The sequence below is a fragment of the Anopheles gambiae genome, chromosome 3 (genome assembly GCF_943734735.2).
Source record: "Anopheles gambiae chromosome 3, idAnoGambNW_F1_1, whole genome shotgun sequence".
Classification (NCBI taxonomy): domain Eukaryota; kingdom Metazoa; phylum Arthropoda; class Insecta; order Diptera; family Culicidae; genus Anopheles; species Anopheles gambiae.
In genome coordinates this window covers 74,678,886-74,700,122 of record NC_064602.1, presented here as the reverse complement: position 1 = coordinate 74,700,122, position 21,237 = coordinate 74,678,886, and the positions used below count along the sequence as shown (strand labels likewise).

The 21,237-nt window shown below is 48.3% G+C and overlaps 1 protein-coding gene across 6 annotated transcripts in view; it reads right to left on the bottom strand.

Annotated features, from left to right (window-relative positions):
• The window catches only part of LOC1270813 (uncharacterized), a 38,188-nt gene extending 17,678 nt beyond the window's left edge, over window positions 1-20,510 (bottom strand). For 5 of the 6 annotated variants that reach the window (XM_061657458.1, XM_061657459.1, XM_061657460.1 and 2 more), the window contains exons 1-2: window positions 19,057-20,509; window positions 6,649-6,850 (exon numbers count right to left, since the gene is read on the bottom strand). In XM_061657458.1, the coding sequence (XP_061513442.1) occupies window positions 6,649-6,850; window positions 19,057-19,493 (639 nt within the window). In that variant the 5' untranslated portion in view covers window positions 19,494-20,509. Of the gene's footprint in view, window positions 1-6,648; window positions 6,851-19,056 lie in introns of all 6 variants that reach the window. The other variant, XM_061657457.1, reaches the window with a different exon arrangement.
• Window positions 20,511-21,237: the final 727 nt, after the last annotated feature.

Here is a 21,237-nt window from a genome sequence, read left to right as displayed (position 1 = left end):
GACTTCGGGTGACTCAGGACTGCTCCAAAGGACTTCGGACGACTCCGAACGACTCTGGACAACTACGAACGACTACGAACGACTCTGGACGATTCCGGACGACTCCAGATTACTCTGAACCACTCCGACCCGGACGACTACGACTGCGGACGATTCTGGGCGACTAGGGACGACTACGACTACGGACGACTCTGTACGAATATGGACGACTACGGAAACTCCGGTTGACTCCGGACGACTCAGGACGACTCCTGACGACTCTGGACGGCACCGGACGACTTCGCAAGTCTCCGGACGACTCTGGACCAATATGGCCCGGACGACTACAACTCTTGACGACTACGACTCCGGACGAGTATGACTCCGGACGACTATAACTCTTAACTCCTCTTAACGACTCCGACTTCGGGTGACTCCGGACTACTGCAAACGACTTCGGGTGACTCCGGACTACTGCAAACGACTTCGGACGACTCCGGATGACTCTGGACGACTCCGGACGACTCCGAACCACCCCTACCCGGACGACTACGACTGTGGACGATTCCAAACAACTCCTGACGACTCTTGACGACTACGGACGACTCCGGATGACTTCGGATGACTCCGGATGACTCCGGACGATTTCGGGCGACTCCGAAAATAATGCCTTCCGGAGTTGGTTTTGAAACTGTCCGAGACGGATCGGAGTCGACTCCGGGTTTTTGCCAACTTTTCCCATCACTAGTCCATGGTGCTAGGAAAGGGAGGTCGCTTTCATGACCCATACATAGGAATAGGAAAAAGTAGGAACCATAAACGCCGATTGCCGGCGACACGATTGCAGCCCAACTACCTAACACTTATCAACCCCCCTCTGGTGAGCAGCATTATGCGCTCATTATGTGCCTACACACACACACACTTTGAATGGAGGCCCGAAATAGGATTTGTGATTGTTTAAGCACTACTGCAGCCTTCAAAAAACACATAATCGCTACTACAAGCGTACAATAATCCCCTGGGCTTCGTAATTTTCCAAACCCCAAAAAGGTATTAAACTCGAAATGAAAGTGAAATAATGCTACGGTTTGGTGCGCGCCCATCGGGTTAGAGATGCCGGTATGGACGGCCCGTAATAATGCGCACCCCGCCACGACAGTGGACACCACCCACATGATTTAAGGGTGAGTAGTCATAAATTATACCTGACTTTCACTTCCGACTTTGTTCGTCCCCAATGCGATAAGGAAGCGAGCACCGGCAGCAGCTTTGAAGCATAAACTGAACGTTTAGCTGGAGAGAGGGTCGTTATTTTTTTAACTGGTTCGTGCCAGTGTCCACTCTCCCCCATTTGCGGCAATTAATTGCCCTGGCGTTGGCGTTGGTCACGATTTTTGGTTGTCTGAGCAGCCATATTTTGAGCTCCAATCCAGTCAAAACGAAGAAAATCGAGCGGTTGTGTTTTGCAATCTGGCCGAGATTGGATCGACCAAATCTGCGCTTTAAGATACTACCCTCAGCATGCGCGCGATGCCTACGATACCATCTCGTGATCGTGACCCAAAACAGACCATACAGCCATGACGTAACATGTAAATACTACATACACACACAAGCACACAGTCGTAACATCAGCCAGGATTGCCCACTTCTCACGTGCAGTGCACGAAACTGCAAGTGCGCTTCTGTCGAGAAAAAAAAACACGCGATCCGAAATACTAAACAGTTCTGCCTCCACACGAATTTCAAGCCAGAGTGGTGGGAGGAGGGGGGGGGGGTTTGGCCAAAAACTGGCAACCACAGGCGAATGATAGTCAGGTAAGTTTCTACCTCCTTCTGCTGCAATCCCACACGCGAGACGAACAGTAAAATACACAGGCTCCAACTCACTCCAAGGGAGGTCCTACAACCCCCAAAAACCCCCCCTTAGACCAGTCGAAAAGTCATTCCGACATGCTTGCATACGCCCCTCACCCCGCTCGTAGTTAAGCAGAGGGGAAGGGGGAGAGGAGAGAGCTAAACAAACAAACAAATGGTCGAACAAATTGCGGCGCCAGCACGATTACGCCGCCCCACGGTTTGACGTCAACGCGCAAAAACCGTCACCAAATGTGCCCCCGCCAGTCCCGTCTTCTCTTGCGTAAAAAAAGGGACGCCCTTTCCTTCCTCCCTGGGGGCGAGAACAGGAAAACGGGACGAGCTGCAGCTCCCATATATTGCACACGAAGACGCGAAACATTGCACGCGCGCTGCACACACGCGTGCACTCTGCCTCTCTCTCTCGCCGGGAGACGAAGGTGCCGCCGCCGGGCAGTAGTGTGTATGCACTATTTCTCACCTCGGATGCGTCTCCCCCCTCCCTTCCGCTTCCACGTTCGCGATCGACAATCAAACAAACAACCTTGTCACTTTAGGGCAGACATCATCGCCGCGTGAGCTCGAATGCTGCGCACGCGGGCGCTTGAATCATCGTCGTCGCGTCAATCGAGAAGCTCCTCCACGCGGGGTGCGTTTGCGTCCCCGACACTTTTGCCACACGCCGGCTGCCGCTTTACCGGTGACATTTCCCTGAGCTGCAGCAATTGCAGTACACAATTAAACACACTCGAATCGAGGAGTACATCGGGGAGAGAACACGACAAGTCCTGCCGCCGACATTCCGATTCCTAACACAGAGTGCAGCAATGCTACCGACACACGATCAGTTTTGCCCTTCTTTACCTAAACAGAGGGGGGTGGGGGGGGGGGGGTTTGTTAGTTTTGCATCCAATATATTTGAGTTGTCCCGTGACACAGTGCTCCCCCAAAGCACACTCAGCGCTGGTCCGCACCGATGCAGCACACGCAAGTGCAAGTGAAAAATGCAACGCCATAAATCAGCGATATTGTGCGCACTTTTTTTCTGGAGAGTGCGAGAGGACGGCGTGCGTTATGGTGCGCTGCTCTTTGAAGTGTTTGTTTACAGAAAATAAATAAAAGAAACACAACACATCGACGCCTCGACCGGTGAAGCCGAACAACGTGTCTCGTCGTCGTAACGATTGTTGTGTAATTTCGAGCGCAAATATCTATTTCCACAATGCTCGGCGAGGCGTGTCTCGCGTGTAAGCTGATCATATCTTGTAAATAGCAGCCAGCAACAACAACACGACTTTATAATATTCCAATCACACACACACACACACACACATGCACACTAATGAAGATTCATTCCAATAATAGTTTGCAACCCCAGAGCTGCTGCTGCAACAAGAGTTTCCAAAATTTTGCACAAAATAAAAAGAAACAAACGAACATCAGCAGCAGCAGCATCAACGCCGCCACTTGAGAAACCGTGTTTCCGATTGCGCGTTTTATGCTAGGTAACGTACAACCGAAAGAAAAAAGAATTCATCAAGTGGTCGACAAGCAACGAGGACGAAAAATGGCAGAACATTGACTGCCCCACACAGGGGATGAAAAGAAGCGAGCTACAATCCTGGGAGCTGCTGGGCGGTGGCAGAGAGCAAATTGTGAAAACAAACAGATGGCATTCGGAAGAAACGGCAAACGGCGACGGATTGTTTTCCATTTAATGATGGGCAGCGGAAAAGGTCTCACCTCCACGCGCTTCATCTCTGACACTGATAAAACTGGAAGCAAAAATAAAAGACGGAACGAAAAATTGCCTACCAAATCGGCATATCGACACAGATGCGGTACAAGGCAAGCGAGGCACAGAAGCAGCACAGAAATGAGGGCGCGCGCGTTTCCAATCTGGGCAAATTTGATTTAAAAGCATCAACGGAGGCCCGTGGGCCCCTTCGATGCGCTGCTGTGCTCTAGTTTCAACGAGCGACAAAGAAAGCGATAAAAAAGGCACAGCACAGCACACACCACAAATAGAGATGGATTAATGATGGTCCTAGAACCGAGCGGGGAAAGTGTGACCCGCAAAGTGGCCTGAATTTTATTGAAAGCTTTTGCTCTTTCCAGAGTGGTTTCCATTTCTGATAATCGGCTGAAGAAGGAAAAATCATCGCAGAAGCGGCGAGTGCAATATAAAAAAAAGTAAACTCTGCACTATTTCACCTATTGATAAACATCATAGGAAAACTACTTACAGAATAGAAAACAATCGACATACGGCTCTTTCACCAGATCAATTATTTTCCTTTGTGACTGCTGTGCTAATTATTTATTGGAAATTACAGCCCCATCAAAGCGAGGGCGTTCGTAGCGTCGTGTCAAGCTCTTGGCGTGATACACCGCATGTCGTACGTTCAAGTCCTAATCTAACCACAACACATGAGTCAAAAATCACAATACTTTCAACGTTAAAACGCGACCTATACCCACAAAAAATGACCCTATTACAAGCGAGAAAAACGTATTCCCAGTGCCGCACACACACACACTCTATAAACCCGGTAAAAGCCCTGCCTTTTTATGTAACCTAATCGTTTACAACTCCTCCTCCGTGAAAAAAGAAAACAAATTACCCTCTTATGCATCCAACAAAAAAAACACAAATCGCTTTGCAAATGCCGGATAATGCTTTGTGTCGAATTGCTCTGCAACCGGTATAATGCACATTAAGAGCGTTTTAGTGCGCTGAAACCAGTTCGAGAGGGGCTTATGCCTCCTCATTCATTACAACACACAGCACCAAACCCCATTTCCGCCACACACTCAAAACAAATACGGCAAAATATCACAGCCGCTCATGAGAAAATGTAATTTTATGTTTCCAGTTCACCAGCTTCGATGTCGTTCATTTGCGCACGCCATTTCAATAAAGGATAATTACCAATCGAATCGTGAAAATGACATGTAAAATGGCCACAGTTACGCTGTCCCGCCAGAGCAGAGCTGCAGCAGCAAAATGCATCATTTTCCGAAACCAACAAGACACAAAAAAGCAACCACCAAAAACGTAATACACCATCATCGCCGCAAATGCACACACGATCGCGGTGTTGGCGGGCGCGCACGATTTCGGATCTAATGAACTTTCCCCGCGCGCGCGCCCACTCGTCTTACACAAACATGGAAAACCGGCGTGCTTTGCGCCGAAAACGATTAAAAATTGGTTCCAGCAGTCGTCGTCGGCACAGTCACACACATTTCACGCAGTTCCATCATCATCTCAATCGGCCCCGGGGGTGATGGTCGTGTGGTGAAAGCCGGGCGACCGCGCACAAACGAAATTCGGGAAGCTAATTCGATTCATGCGTTTTTGTGTGTGCGAGATTCGATAATGTGCTCGCAGCGCTTGGATCTATTTGGGCTTTTGAGTGGGTGAGATGATGCCGCTGCCGCTACCGCCGGCACCAGTGTGCACCGATCCCGATCACGAATCGACCACGGAAAATTGCCCAGGGAGTGTGTGTGTGTGTGTGGTGAAGGATTATCGCATCCCATCTTTACCAAACCCCATGTATTGCATCATGATACTTCCTCTCTCTTTTCCACTATCTTCGTACAACACGAGGCGAGTTTTATGCTTCTCGATTTTTGTGTTTTTTTTTTTTTTTTGTTCACACACAAACCAACCGATCGCCCCATTTCATCTTCGTTCCAATGTAGCAGAGAGCAAAGCAGCCGGTAGCCACCGTGACGACAACGCTATCTCCTGCACGCAACGCAAAGATGATGATGGTGATGGCCGAAAAGCGGGTTTAAAAAAATGGTGCTAACGTGAAACGATTGACGGCGAAGGCAAGGGCAAAGGTATCCGAAAGAGAGAGAATGAACACACCCCAATCCAACCGGATCGAAGCCGGGTAATATGGTTGCGCAGAGAAAGAGAGATGTCGCGGTCCACACAGCAGCGCGCACCCATTTCTTTTCTTTTTTGGGGGCTATCTTTTCTTCGGCCAGCACAGGCAACGCTGTCTGTACAGGCGCGGATCTGTGTTAGGTAACATCGACACGAAACAATCGCAAATGCACAGCAAAAGCGCAGCCACCATCATACACACATTTACAACGCCGCCACGGTTCGTCGTTGGAGAAAGAGCGCCAAAAGACACCCACACCCAGGCGTCTTGGGAAGTGCCGAAATTCGATAACCATCGTTGCGGGTCGTAACAGTCCGTGTACTGACCAACATACACGTTATAATTTTATTGGAAGGCGCGCCTCTGAACGAGCAGGCCCAACTTTTTTTTTTACCATAGAAGCATACAAAGTGTCAAAAATGACGCAGATTTGAGAGATCGTTGGTGCATCAAGAAGCGATAATGTTTTGATGATGAATGCCTTTACGTTTAGTTACATAAATAAACGAACCCGGCTTAATTTTTTGCTGCTGCTGTTTTTTTTTTCTCCAATTCCAAACAACCGCCGAGCGGGCTTTGAAGAGACGCACGCTTTGCGTGATGCCTGAAATTTTTGAAAGTTGTGTTTCCTCCTCTTTAATATGAGCAAACGTGACAGTTTTACAAAATCCATCGTGTTGTCACGTTTTTTGTGTGCCTAAACTTAACACGGTGAAAACAGTTCCACAAAAAATGCAATAAATCCCGCTCGTCTAAACTGAATTGTGTACGTCTTGTTTCACACTATAAACATAGGAGCTTGGTGATAGAGAGATGAATAGTCTTCGTATAGTTTTACAGCATAGAAAACCCGTTGCTTTTGGTTGTATTAAACCCCCGAAACAAAATTCCCCTATTTACTCACCTTAAACCGTAGGACATCCTTCATCCGTGCCGTCTTGCCGTCGCTGACGCAGGACTGGAAGAAGCTGGGCGCCACCGAGACTCCCAGCGCTTCGCTCGTCATGCCGGTGTCGGCGCGCTCGGAGTTGCTGGCGATCACGCGGAATGTACCGAACAGCAGCACCAGCAAACGCTGTGTGTGGCCTGGCAGTGACATAAGTAGTCTGTGTGTGTGTGTGTAGGGAGCAAAAAGAAAAGTTGGGAAAAAGTTAATGAAACGTTGGCGTTGTTGCTGGGAAGTTTAAACAAAAACAGTAGTTTCAGTTGAATTCGATTGCTGTTTGAAAAGGAAATCATTTTTTGAACGTTCGCTTTGTGTATCTAAAACTGGAGCAAAACTACAATAATCTACCCGCAATCAGCATTTTTCTCTGATCAACCCACACGCAAAAGAACGCTCCACAACGTAAACAACGTCACACTGTCTAGCACGGCGAACACAGTGGCCAAACCTTCGATGTGTAATGTCCAACCGTTTCCGGTTTATCACGGCCAGTGTCCCTCATCAGTGTCGTGTCTGTGTGCTCTCTGTAGATGCCGGCGGAGGGTCCAACTCGATGAAACATCGGCCGCAGATTTAGAGTATCATTCGCTGTGGGATATGAGAGACGCAGAGTGTCGATCGTTTACATTTTTACCGCCCCAGTTCGATTGGTTTGCGTAGGTGTCGCTGTGTGTCCGCGCCTACACATCGCATGTACACATCGGTATGAATGTTTGAAAATTCCCAACCATCTCACAAAACCTCCCCGTAACGATTATAACACATCACTTCGAAGACTTGCCAAGTATCGCCGTCCATTACAGAGCGTTGAAGAAGTTGATAAACACTATGCAGCGCGTAACAGAAGAAAGAATAACCTCATAAATCGTGCCCCAATCAACCCAACTTCAAGATAAATAAATAATCCGCAAGCCATTGTTGGGAGCCAAACTGCTGGAACCATTTAATTGTGGAGTCATCAAATATATCCTAAATAAAACGTGTACAATGTGTCTCAAGGTTTTCAATAATCGTTTTTAGAAATCAACTTTAAGACCGAAACCGCTGAGCGAAGTTCAAGAAACGATCAAACTAAGCTCACTCACTCAATCGACAGGCTCTCGCTTGGCACTTGCGTGATCCATTGCAATCCAATCTGCCGCAAAAACCCGCGATAAGCATATTACACGCTAAGCGATGACAATCCCTTAAATGCCCTCCTATCCGATAGGGTCCGACACATGGGGAGTTCGCATTTCCTTAGTGCGGCACACGACCGAAACGCAACACACCACACACAACACGTCGGCAAATCGGAAGCCAAAGCAAGCAAAACAACGGCACAACAACACACTGCTGGACAGTACACATTACCGGTTTCGACAAGCCCTCCAAGCGTACCCTACCACCCCCTCTCTTGAAGCTTGAAGTTTGTTCCGACGACACACAGAGCACCCGTGAGGGACGATCGTGAGAAAAGAGAAAAAAAAAGAGCAAACCAGACCTTTGAAGAAGTACCTTTTGCTGTTCTCAACACGAGGACCCTCTCTTGTTGCAATTTACTATCGAATGGTTCTCGTTTTTTTGCGCAAGATAAGATTAGATAAGGAGACCCATTCAAGGGTGTGAGCGCCGCACAGACAGCGACGACGTCCGGGACGTCGTACGTCTTGTTTATGTCTGTTGGCGCATGTCTCTTGGAGCGCTTTTGTTCTTGTTTCTTCAATCAAAGCTTCCGATAATGTTGGAGCTTAGTTTTGTGTCGTTTTATCGAAACCAACTACTCCTTTTTAGCGAAGGATTACATGAGTTGAAGACATAAACATTATCCATGGAAATGCAAGAAGAAAGCGATTTTTTTTTAATGCCTGTATCTTTGCCGGTTCCGGATCACAAACTTTCCAACTCTATCAATAACTCCAAAGGCACAAAGAAAGCTGCACCACTCCAACAAAAAGGGTACATGGATTCCGAATTCCACGGAACCACACCACTCTGTCATTAATTTCGAAATTATGGCCCTCGTGCATACATGATGATACATTCACAGTCCCACCTCACGTCCGAGGACGACCTCGGACAGTGAAAACAATAATACCCTGTCGCTCAAAAGACTACACTGCTGCCGCACTTCAATCAAGTCAGTTAAAATTTACGAAGGACGGGGGCCTTCCCTAAAGGTTTCGTTCCGCGTGTGTGTCTCCATTACTTTTTGTGTGTATGGCTAATTGTGGAATGGGATTCACTTTCACCTCACGCAACAACACACATTAGGGAGGGGGAAATCTGAGACACTGGGAAATCAATCGCAATTAGTTGGAATCTTCGCAGCCCGCGGAGCAGCAGCTAGAATTTGCACATCAACTGCAGCAAGGCCCTGGTGTGCGTTCACAAACGAAGTGCAACGTTCACTTTCACTCTCTAACGCACCCGCTAGTCATATCCTCTTGATCTTGGTTCTAAGAATTTCAAGAAGTAGCTCCGGGAGTAGTTTCACCAGCAGCGGCAGTGTGGAGAGCGCGGTTAGCGCGTTATAATTAGATCTATAATGGTCAATCACTTAATGGCAATTCCAATGCCGTTGCAGACGGGACGGGCGAACCGCAGCAAAGCACCGGGCCCGCTCATTGATGATTACCCTCAGCAATAATAACGCGACCGTTATACCGACGCTAGACTGACTGGCGACTTCTCGAGCGGTGCGCTGGTCGAGAAGGTTTAGAAACACGGCTACGCGACATCCTGGAATGAAGGCAACACACTATTATTCGGTGACATAGAATGTATTTAGTGAGAGAGCTCCAGACATGGATTCTACAGGGTGCTGCTGCTTAATCAGGACATATAAGTAGCGGTACAATTGGTTTCGCTAATGCCACGCTACATCATCCCCCGAAATCCGAGCCGAACGAGCCGTGGCGTATCGTTCGCATTGGCACTGCCAGTGCGTAGAGCTGCCGACAGACAGGTTGCCACCAGTTGATCCTCAGCATGACGACGCGAAAACGTCAACATCCGTCCATCATCGTCATCGTCACGGGCTGTTGTGAGTCGGTCGGTCGATCCGCAAGAAGCGAGCGCGACGAACGAACCGCGGGAGAAAAATCTAAACCCGCCGGCGGCACACCACGGTGAGAACGATTTTCCTCTCGGTGCGAATGGAGAGTGGAAAAAGAAGAAAAGCTGTAACAATCCCCGGGAGTGGGGTTGATATCCCCGGGGGAAATCGATAGCTGTCGGCCTGCTGTCGACGGTCGTTGTTGTTGTTGCTGCTGGGGTTGAACGGGCGATGGCGAATGATGCGAGCCAATCGTGCGACAAGGTGATGGCAGAGCACAGGCAAACCGGCAAACGCAAGAAAGCAAGCAGACACACACACACCGGACCTAGATGGCAGTTTCCCTTTTTTCTTCACATACACACCCCAACAGATCTTCTCCGGAGCATATAGACGATGCTCTCATTTTTGACAGTTTGTTGCGAGTCTTCTTCTGAGCCACTTCTGAGCCAGTGGTAAGGAAAAACTCTTCTCGCGTATCGTGATTCTCCCACTTGGAAGCTTTCCCAGGTATTCTTAGATAGATGAAGAACTATATTCTTAACATTGTTGAAGTCAAGATCTCAAATTGTTAAGATCAAGATATTCTTCAAAACATACTTAAAACATCCTTCCCGTTTCCAAAACTTAATACTTTGAATAAAAAAAATAAAAAAATCGTCCCTCCAATTCTCCGATGGTTGATCTGGTCATAAAAAACCAAACGCATGCTCGTAGTTTGTCGATGAAAAAATAGAGAATAACACAGCTCTATAAACGGAGGAAAAATTAACCTCTTAATTAAGTTCAATTTTACTACCCCATCTGTGTCCGCATTCATTCTCACGTGTGCCAGTGTCTGTGTGTGTGTGTTTGCGGGCCATCCATTGCATCCGTTCAAACCGCCTCAACACACGGAAGACTCCCATCCACACCATAACTGGTGGTTTCTGACACCCCCTAGCGTGTGTGTGTGTGTGTGTGTGTGTGACTCCATTTCGCTCTTCCCTTTGCACGCTGTGTGTATCCCCCCAAATGATGATGTGCCCCGGGACACACCTCAATTTCCACACACATTGAAGTACCACATAAATCGCACATCAGCATCACTCACTTACTCCACCACACACGCTTGCCCCCAAGACCAGTGTATGGCGATGTCGAAAACTAATCGAATATGGTAACACTACCACCAACACGCAACAACACCGTTAATGTGTGTAATTGTGTCTTCCGCTTAGTGTGCTGGAGGACAGGAGCAAACGAAATTAAAGGCAAGGTTGGCATGTTGGCCATAAGCATATAAGCTGGCCACGTTTGCGAACCATTCACACTAAAGAAGCAGACGGAATGAATTATGTTCCGCAGAAAAAATTGATAGTGTTTATCAGGTACTGGATTGAAGCTTTTATTGCTTATTTAACGACAATACGATCAGATGACCGCATGGCGTAGTTGATAAGTACAACAATTTACTGCAGATACAGCTTGCGTTCAAGTCCCGATTAGACGAAAACTCTGATCTTCGCACAGAGATCAATCCATCAAACCAACCAACAGCAGTAACAGGTCGTCGAAACGATTGGTTAACAAGCGCCCATACCATATAAGGAAGGAAGTAGTTGGATTGGTGATTGTGTATATATATTAGGCAAGATACTAATTTTTCTTCATACTGTACAGTACTGCATAGCTCTAATCCAATTTAGAAAGACATTCGTGTTCACAGACAGCGAGAGACATAGCTCGAACTCCAAAGCACAAACATCAACAAGAAGCCCGAAGCGCCACAAAAGCAAAACTCCATTTTGCCATATTTTTGGAGCGAAACGATTAACGTTTTCTAGCCTTATCAAATCCACACACACACGTACCAAAACACGATCGATGTGAGATTGCTCCAAACGTTCGCACTCCTTAGCATTTAATTTTGTAACGCAACAGTAGTAGCGCTCAACCGGGCGCCTAGTACACGTCGTCCGCTGACCGAGTAACCGACCGAAAACCCGGCACCAGACCAATCGAACGAACGACTACTATGGAAATATGGACCGACAAGCGCATGTTGGCACACCACTTATCACACTTGTCGTGACAAATGGATGCAATGTCCACTAATGGACACAGAGATCGAGCATCACCAACAACCTCCCTGTGCTCACACAACCATCATCATCGTCGTCATGCAGACAACCCATTTTGTCTGTTGGTCGTGGTCGCCCAGTCGCACCTTCTCTTTGGGATGAACACCGCCTGGGTCATGCTCTTTGGTTTCATGCCGCGAGAGTAGAGTACACAGCCGAGAAGTGGAAGAGTTGGAAGTACACCACCAACAGAAAATATCATTGCCGTCATGTTAGGTGCAAAAACATGGGATCAAATTCGTCGGCCTCAGCACAATTTTTCGATCGAAAAAATTCGATAGGCGCTCACGTAAAACTGACAGTATAACTATTTCTTTTATACCCCTACATGAAGTTGGCCCCCCAGGTAAACAATTTTTAAAATAATTTTTTGTCACCCAAAATATTGAAAAAGAACCAACACATTTACTAACTTGATTTTACACGACGTTTTTCAAAAACATCATCCTTGATTTATGGCATTTTTCTGATATTCGATAATTTCCGCAGCTCAATGCGTCGCGGATTTTTCCCCATACAAAGCGGAACGATCGAATTTTTGTAGCATAGTTCATTTTGCTCGTGAGTGTCATGGTATACCAGTTTTCAAAAAGACCAGTAAAATGAACACCTTGGCGGCGAAATGAGTGTCAAATGACACCAAAATGACAGCCGGATCGATCGAATTTTTTCGATCGAAAAATTGTGCTGAGGCCGCGTGTGTGCCTTTTGACGAGGAGGGTTGCAGCAAAGCGCATTTGGATATCTCTGCTTGGTTGTCGTCAAATTCGGCGCACCCGCGGCTTGGTTGTAGGGTTTTCGTAAAAACCCGTCCCAACCCAAAACACTGCGCAGAAAGGGGGTAGAGCGACACAGAGTGCTGGCACTTGGTGGCGAGTTGGTTGAATTAGAAACTAAACGGGCGTATCAAGGGATCAGGCGGCACTGCGGCTCTGCTAACGGCCGAACCAGGTGCATCCAACGAAAGGGTGTAAGTGCGGCGACAGCAGACACACCGTGCACGACCGTCCCCTGTTTGGCAGGGGGGCCTCGGCCGGCCGACACCAGGCAGCAGTGGAAACTATTTCAACAATTTACAACCGCGCACCGCACACACCACACCAAATGCGGCGACACCACCGTCTGTGTCACATGCCGCAATCTGAGGCACGCGGACCAACAGTAACCCTACACACATCGTCAAGATTGGAGGGCATAGCGGAGGGTGGGGTTCTAGTAACATGTTAAGCTCTGTCCAATGCTGCACACGAACGATCTTCCCGCGCGCATGTGTTACGGACGATCGACAGGAGGCGAAGGAATGAAATCCTTAGGCACGCGCGCGCGCGACACGCACTTGTGTGCTCGTCAAGATGCAACAGCAAATTATGACGCCAGCAGCAAACAGCACGGAGACACCTCTATAATCTCCGTGCCTGTGCCTTAATCTGCCCTAAATGATCTGTGCGACGTTTGGTGCGACAAGAATAGAGCAAGAGTTTAGCCAAACGTGAAGGCGGGCACTCCGACTTCGAGATTTCTCAGCGGTCTTCCTATTGTAGGATGTATTTTTAAGCTGGCGTTGTCTCGTATTCCGTATTTCCGCATACCGCCACACACACACACAATCAGTGATTCTTATCAGCGATGAAGTCCCCTTTTTGGGATCGTAAATACATTCGCTCTATTTTTAAAAGCATGCCGTCATCCGTCATCCATCCCTCATCAGTCATAAATCGGGCCGGCGCCCTGCGGGGTTTAGCTAAGCACACACAACCACGTACTACGCATCAAACCAAGACCTCACAATGTCCACACAACGACACGCCGTCCATGCACAATGCTAACCCATTGTGCATTGTTAGCTTTGGTAAAGCAGTCGCCCGCCGAGTTGTCGCCCAAAATTGGCACACAATCGCTTAACCAAATAGGGACTCTTTCACTGCTAAAGTCGTGCGCTGCTACCGGTTAGGGCTTCTGCAAAATTGATTCCAACTTTTGAGCCGTTCTCAAATATCCAACACGATCGACTGGTATCGGTCTGCGGTGTATCAAACAGAAGGCGTCAAATTATTCAACAGTTTATGTACATCGCCGTAATCTTCAGAGTAGTACTTGGAATGCAGCTGACTGTTACAATTCTGGATATTACTGTTGACCTAACTAAAAGCTGGCCAGAAATTATCAACCGATTATTTGCTGTGCAGACTCCTACGAGCTGTGTCAGTTGCGACGAGTTGTCAATTAGAAGCTAACCGTAACCTTCTACGCAGTTTAGAGGAGGTTTCTCAGCACCCAACTGCCTACCTTCACACGGGCGAGCTCTACCTACGCTCATTAACGGTTTGGCATATCTCTGTGATACCAACCATCTCCCACACACACACACACCTGTACCTACGTAACACTACCTTTGCTTGCCTCGTTTGCAACACATCGTGTCTCTGGGCGCGCCGCCGCCCAAGTTGCTGCAGTTTGATGCAGCAACTGGGCAGAAAACCACAAAAACAAGGCTGCACACAGCAAGAATCGAAAATCTAGTCACTGGGCGCGCATTGTATCCAACATTTCTTGCCCAACAAATGCTCGGACCAGATCAGTGTATTGGAGCGCGACTTGACTTTGGAGGGCGGATTTTGATAGACTATTTAACACATCATTCCATCGTTTCTGTGTGTTGCAGCAGACAGTATGGCTGGGTAAACATCTAGGTGGATTGATGCAATAGAATCCAGTCACTAATAAGTAGTCGCACAGCACAGCGCACATCAAACACGTAGAACAGCGAGCGCGCGCTCGCGCTTCTCTGATGCAAACCCTCCAAAGCCTCAATTCCAAGAGCGGCATTGCGACATCGAGCGGCGAAGGTCAGTGCGACGTTCTTCTCCGCCGAGTGGATCAGATCGGATCCTCTTTGCTCAGTTATCAAATTAAAATCAAATAACAAAGTCATTGCTCCACCGCTTTTGGATGTGCACAGCAGGCCGACATCCCCCCTCTCTCTCACGGTCGACCGCAAAACGAGGGCAAACAATAATCGGACCGCTTCTGCCTTGGGAAATATCGTGACGGGCCTCTCCTTCCACCCATAAATTGGGATGACCCCAGCGGTAGACCGAGCCTAATAAGGCAATCTAATACACAGCACGGGAACAATAACACGGTTGCTGGTTGATGTAGGAATAGATGTTCTTTGTCTGCTACCGTACATCTTTCGACATCTCTAGCTCCAAAATGTGTCTTCTGTATGACTCAGAAAATTGCAAACAGCTTGGAGCATAACAAATGGTGGCATCTCTCTCAAGAGATTTCCGCACGTTTGTTCCGGACACAATGCCGATATCCATATGTCATGTCCTGAAAGGTTAGGGAATCCTTCCAGAGTCATTAAAATGCATTGCATGCTGTCTTCGGACAATTTGAGGTAACTGCAACCGTTCTCAAGATTCGCGTTCCACATCCACGATTATTCGCCGGCAGAGGTTACAAGGGGCGACGACGGCCCATTACCCGATGACTAATCGAGTTAGAAGCAAATGCATCGAGATGTATGCGCTCTTCCAATCCAACGACTGCCCCTCTATCCGGAGTTATGATTTTGAGCCCATCTCACCACGGACGAAGGCGAAGCGATGTTGAAGCAGTTGCGCTTGTAAAATACCAAGACCCCTCACGCCTGTGGGTGCAATAAAATCGTACACACACACACACAGTTGCGCTCCCCGCAGCCAAAGAACGGGTTAGAAAGGGATTGCATACACACACACACACACACACACACAACACACATATGGGCAATGTTGCCGTTTTCTATTCTTACCCCAACGACTGCAACGACTTCCCACATTCTCATACACGCGCGTTAAAGTGAGAAATATTTCTAGTGCCCCTAGAGCAACATCGCGAGAAGGGTGAGGGGGGAGGGGGGGATTGCATATACATACAACCCTCGGGTGCATTGGCCTCCAACACCAACCAACCAAACCAACTAGGTCAGTATCCATGCAGCGCGGTGTGCGCGAGCGGGCGCCTGGTTCGGGGCGTACACACCAAATGTCGATATTGTGTAAGCAAACACAGGGTGGGTACATGTTTCGTCGTCTCGTCGTCGCAATCTCTTTCTAAACTGAACGAAAAAAAGTCCGAACTAAGGCGTGCAACAGCAGCCGAAGCAGCCTGCTTTTGCTGCCGCCTTCGTTTTGCACCCCCCCAAAACCTCTTTTATGCCTCACATCTGTTATCGCATTGCTTCGGTTCGACGTTTCGTTCCAGGTTCCGGGACCACAATCCGCCCGGTTATTAAGAACATTGCGTGATGACTTCAACCTACATGTACGAACATTGTTTTTTGTGATTCTAAGGGACAGTTCCTCACCCGTTGCTTGCAACGAGACAAATTTCCGCTCATAAAACGCTCATTTTAAACGGTTCAAACGACCAAAACGACTGGTGCCTGGTCTTGCAATGCGCATTGTAAAATGGGTCAGTATTTGCAGCAATGCGACCGTGGTGATGTGTGCGGGGACGAGCATAACGGAATAACGGGCAACAACACAAAGATCCTATTTTTATCAGTTTTGAGACAAATGCATTCGCAAAACGCATGTGATTTGTAGTGGAACGATGAGATGCTTCTGCCAGTCTCGGGGTCGCGTCGTGCAGCACCACACAACAAGCATATGCGTTCTTCTATTCGTTTCATAGTCACTGAAACGGTCAACTCTACACAGCCTAAGTGATAAGACCTCGGGCGGACACTCTACAGGCGCTTGATGTCTCGGTGCGAGGAGGAGCGAAATTAAATTAAAGCCCTACTTTAAACGCCCCTTCTTCTCTGTAAACTGTTGGGGGGGGGGGGGGGGGGGGGAGAGAGAGAGAGAGAGAGAGAGAGAGAGAGAGACATGAAGACGCAGGACGCATAATTCTGGAAACCATTAACCGGCTGGAATGCGACCATATTACCCTTCGCTCTGCGTTCGTTCTTGGACAACCCCTCGCCAGAACGCACATATAAAAGCGTCATTATACTGGTGGGGAGCGCACCAGTAGTTGATTGATATTATTAGACGTTTGGCTTGAATTGAGATTCCTCCTCCAGTGGTCGTGAGTGTGTTGGTGGGAGTTCTTGATTGGAACTCCAGCCGTTTGCTGCTCGAGAGGGTTCCAGCTGCCGTACAAGCTGCCCGAAACCTGGGACATTGGTTGTGAGTGGGCTTTATGCTAAGTAGCTACACAGACAGGCCAGTCCATGCAAACCCCTTTTCATCATCTCTTGCCAGTGTGTCTCTGAGCGCGAACTCTGGGCGACTAACAAAGTGGATGTAGATTTTTTTGTGTGTTCCCTCTCGATCAATTCGCCCCCGGGGGAGAGTTAGGTATGTACTAAGCCACTTCTTGCCGCTTGCGAACCATTAGCAAGCGTAATGCAACAGGTGTGCGGCCCCCACAATGCCACACGTCTTCTCGAGAGTAGCTGGCGTGCTGAGGGCGTAACCTCGTTACAGTGTTTTCCAAACCACCGTGTGCATTGAATATCTCTTTGATGTCTGAAAAATACGAAACAATCATAAACCATATATTCCACATTGAAACGTTCAGAAGAAAAAAACTTACACAATTTCATAAGCCATTCCTCCCCCAAAGGGGCTCAAATTACAACCGGAAGTAAGGCCCCGATTACGATACCCACACATCGGTTCCGATTCGCTGGGTTCTCCACCCTCCCCCATGAGTGCGTTCAACTTTGGTGGCACTGAAAGTCGATGAAACGGGCGGACAAGGCTCGTCCATAAAGACACATATCATGTTTTGCGAAGCAACAACAAAAAAAAACACTCAAACCTCAAACAACAACGGAACCTACAGTGAACGGTTCGAAAAGCTTTCACATGGGGTGACTGTCAGCGCCTAACTGTCCTTCGTAAAACACACAACATCAAGCAAGCTGTGCGGGATGGTTTCAAGAGAAGCGACTGTTAAACTGCAGACATTAGCGCAAGACCTTGAGCGGGCTTTTCTTTATCTTGCCACCGGGTGGTAATGATCACGTTTAACTCCAACGCCGCAAGAACAATCGCGGTGAGCGCGTGCTTGATGGAGCGCCGTTAGCCTTCATCAAAATAAAACCCAACAAAAGAGATACTGCGATCTTGATTGTTTCAGTAAAGTAAAGGGGTGTGGAAAAAGTTGCTAGTTATTGGTGAGAAACTAATCATGTTACGGCTGCGTAGAGTTCGCTTGCCAAACTCCAGCATGTGCAATCGAAACCATTGATGTCTTGCGCGATCTTACTGCACTACCTCTGGTACTTCAACTCATGGATTTTTCAAGTATGCTCTTCATCAAACAATTCTTCGCCAAAAATCTTCAGAAGTACATTCCAACAATTTTAATCAAAAACCTCATCACCGGCAACACGCAGGAATGAGTTTAAACTGTGACGCAAAAACGCAACTGGAACGAGAGTGCGCAAAAACCTCCAAGTAATGAAGATGAGTCACGGCCGCAAAGACATGTATGTACCATTCGGGCTAACCTGCTGCCTGCCACACGGGAACGTGCGGTTGGATGGCACTGGCCTCCGATTGGATGCAATAAAACCGTTGCCACGCTTCCGACACCACACTCACACACTGGGCCGCGCGCGTCTCAACATGACACATAACTAGCTTGTTTATCACAAACCGTGACATCCTGTTTATCACTTCCTAATACACACAGTCACACACCATATGTGTGCCCTGGGATGACGGGAAGACAAGAAGCATGTCCCCGGCCTGTGTGGTCTCTCCTCATACGTCCCCCCTTTCTTCCTGGATGACTGACGCTTCTTCTGGGCGTTTTTTGGGTATTACGTCTTCCCACCGTTTCAATTAACAAGACAACTCCGGCGGAGAACTTGAGAATGAGGTTCTGCAGCTCGCAGGTGTTGAAGAGCTACAAAATAAGTAAAAAATGATTAGGTCAATTGTCTTATGCTTCGCAGGCTCTTTCTGGTACACATTTCTCACGCTTTACCATCACCTCAGTGGACCTAACCTACAAATTTATCCCGATTTCCACATGCATCATCCTTCCATAACCTTCAAATCAATCCCGCTCATCAAATGTCAAATCAAAACTGCAGTGACAGTCCACCGCCGCCATTACTGCGTATCGCACGCAACGGAAAATAAAATGGCAACCAGCCCCCCCCCCCCCCCCCCCCCCCCCTTTCCAACCCCTTACCTGTGAATCTTCTCCTGCTGCTGTGCCTCGTCGTCCAGATCGACGATCTGGAACAGCTCCGCCTCGCCATCGCGCCCAAACACGCCGCCCGGGATCTTGCGCAGGAACTTCTTCAGCACGCTCGCGATCGTGTACACCGAGTAGTTGTCCACGTTCACCAGCCGGCCCTGCTGCAGGAAGTGGATCAGCTTCTTCATCGCGCCCTGATTGCCGGGCGCCCGGAACACATCCTTCCGGCACGGGGCCTCCTTGTTCAGCTTCAGGATCAGCACCAGCAGCGGCCCGGGGATATCATTCTTGCACACCTCCTCCAGCGGCACGCCAAACTTTACCTTCTCCAGCCGGTGCGGGTACGGCGTGCCGGGATGGCCGCAGGACGTCACCACGCTGCCGAACGTTGCCGCCCGGCGGTGCATCCGCTGGGCCCAGCTGGACATGATGTTGGGGCCGTTTTTGGCGTTTCGGATTTTTTTTTTTTGGCGTGCGGCGGTTTCGTTACTGCCACACAAACAGGCAGGAACGTTTTTTTTTCTTATCGGTCAAAGCTGGCGAGATTCTTCAAGTTTCAAGATTTATGGACTATTCTGGCCCATACACTCGACAAGGAATCTGTGCGTACTTGGATTGCTTTTCACATTAATAGAAGAAAAAAACCATGAGAACACAGAGGCGGTTGACGCACACACACACACGCGCGCGCGCACGCACACTCTCACTCTCTTGCTGCTTTGTGCCGCTCAGTGCGCCGCTCTCTGCTTGCAGGAACAAACAACAAAAAAACGCGTGCAACTCGACGAACCTCACACCACGCACAATGCGTGAGCGACGCCTTTTCTCACAGACACACTCACGCACAGAACACAATCGAGAGCACCGCAGGGAGGGGGGCGGGGGTTGTTTCACACGCTTTTCATTCCTTTTTCTGCACTTTCCTCGTTGCGATGGGCAGCGTAAAGCACCGGCAGCCGTACGGGAATCAACACTTTCGGTACCATTTTCTACCGCACACAATCACAGCTACACACACACACGCACTGGCACGCGCGAGGGAGCGTGTAAGCATAAACCTTCTTTTCACTATCTCGCTCGGTTTTTTTTTTTATTCAAAACGCTGTAAACCGGCCAGCGACCGATCATCGGTGTGTGTTGGAGGAGCTCGTTTGCTTGTTAGAAAAGCACAATACACACACACACACACGCACGTTCGCACACACAGACTGCGACTGACTGACCACACACTGACAGCGGATGTCGTCGCCGTTTGTTCTTTTTCTTTCTTTCAGATTTACGATTTTCGATCTGCCACTATTGCGGACTGTCCTCTAGCGATTCGATTCATTTTCTTCATCCAGGAAGAAAATCCAGTGAGAGAGGGAATGAGAGAGAGCGTGTGTGTATGAAGCACTCACACTCTTGCTTGTTGTACGCGATTTGTGGAAATCAGAAAATTTGACAGCAAAATAAGCAAAATTATTCAGAACAGGATTTGGAGCAAAAATGTGTCCTTTTTTGCAACTTTTTTCACAATTTACACAGCACAATTTGCAACCGTGTGTTCCCGAGGCACTGGTGGTTGGTGGTGGTTGCGGCACACTTTTCCCATCAATGAAAACGCAACCATACGCTTGTGTGTCATTTCACGAACGGCTGAGATCATTGCGTGCGTGCGCGAGAGAAAGAGAGAGAGAGATGTGGTGTATGGGAAAATGATTGAGTGTTTAATTAAAGTCCGACACACGCGAGAGCGAAAGAGAGAGAGAGAGCCGGAGATAGAGAGCGAAAAGAATGGGAGAGAGCGCAGCAGCACTAGAAGCGAAAGGATGCCCCAGCACAGCGGCAGATCATCTATGGGAACGTGGGGCAAAAGGGCTCATTGTGAAGGATGATTTGTTGTTTATTACTAGCAGGATTAACCATAGGATTACTTCAGATTTCGTTGGCCAGAAACTCATCAATCTAAGACATCGAGCAGTCTGACAGCAGGTAAGAAATGCAGAAACTAACTCGAATTTTCATTCAATATTTTCACAGTTTTCAGAAAAGAACTTTACCAGTTCTTAACCGAGATTAGACGTCTCGTTGCTAATTCGTCGTTCGATCTTTTTCAGTGTCGATTTGGTTTCAACAATGTATGTAAATGTTATTTGGTTCATCTCGTACGACTTTACTTAACACAATATG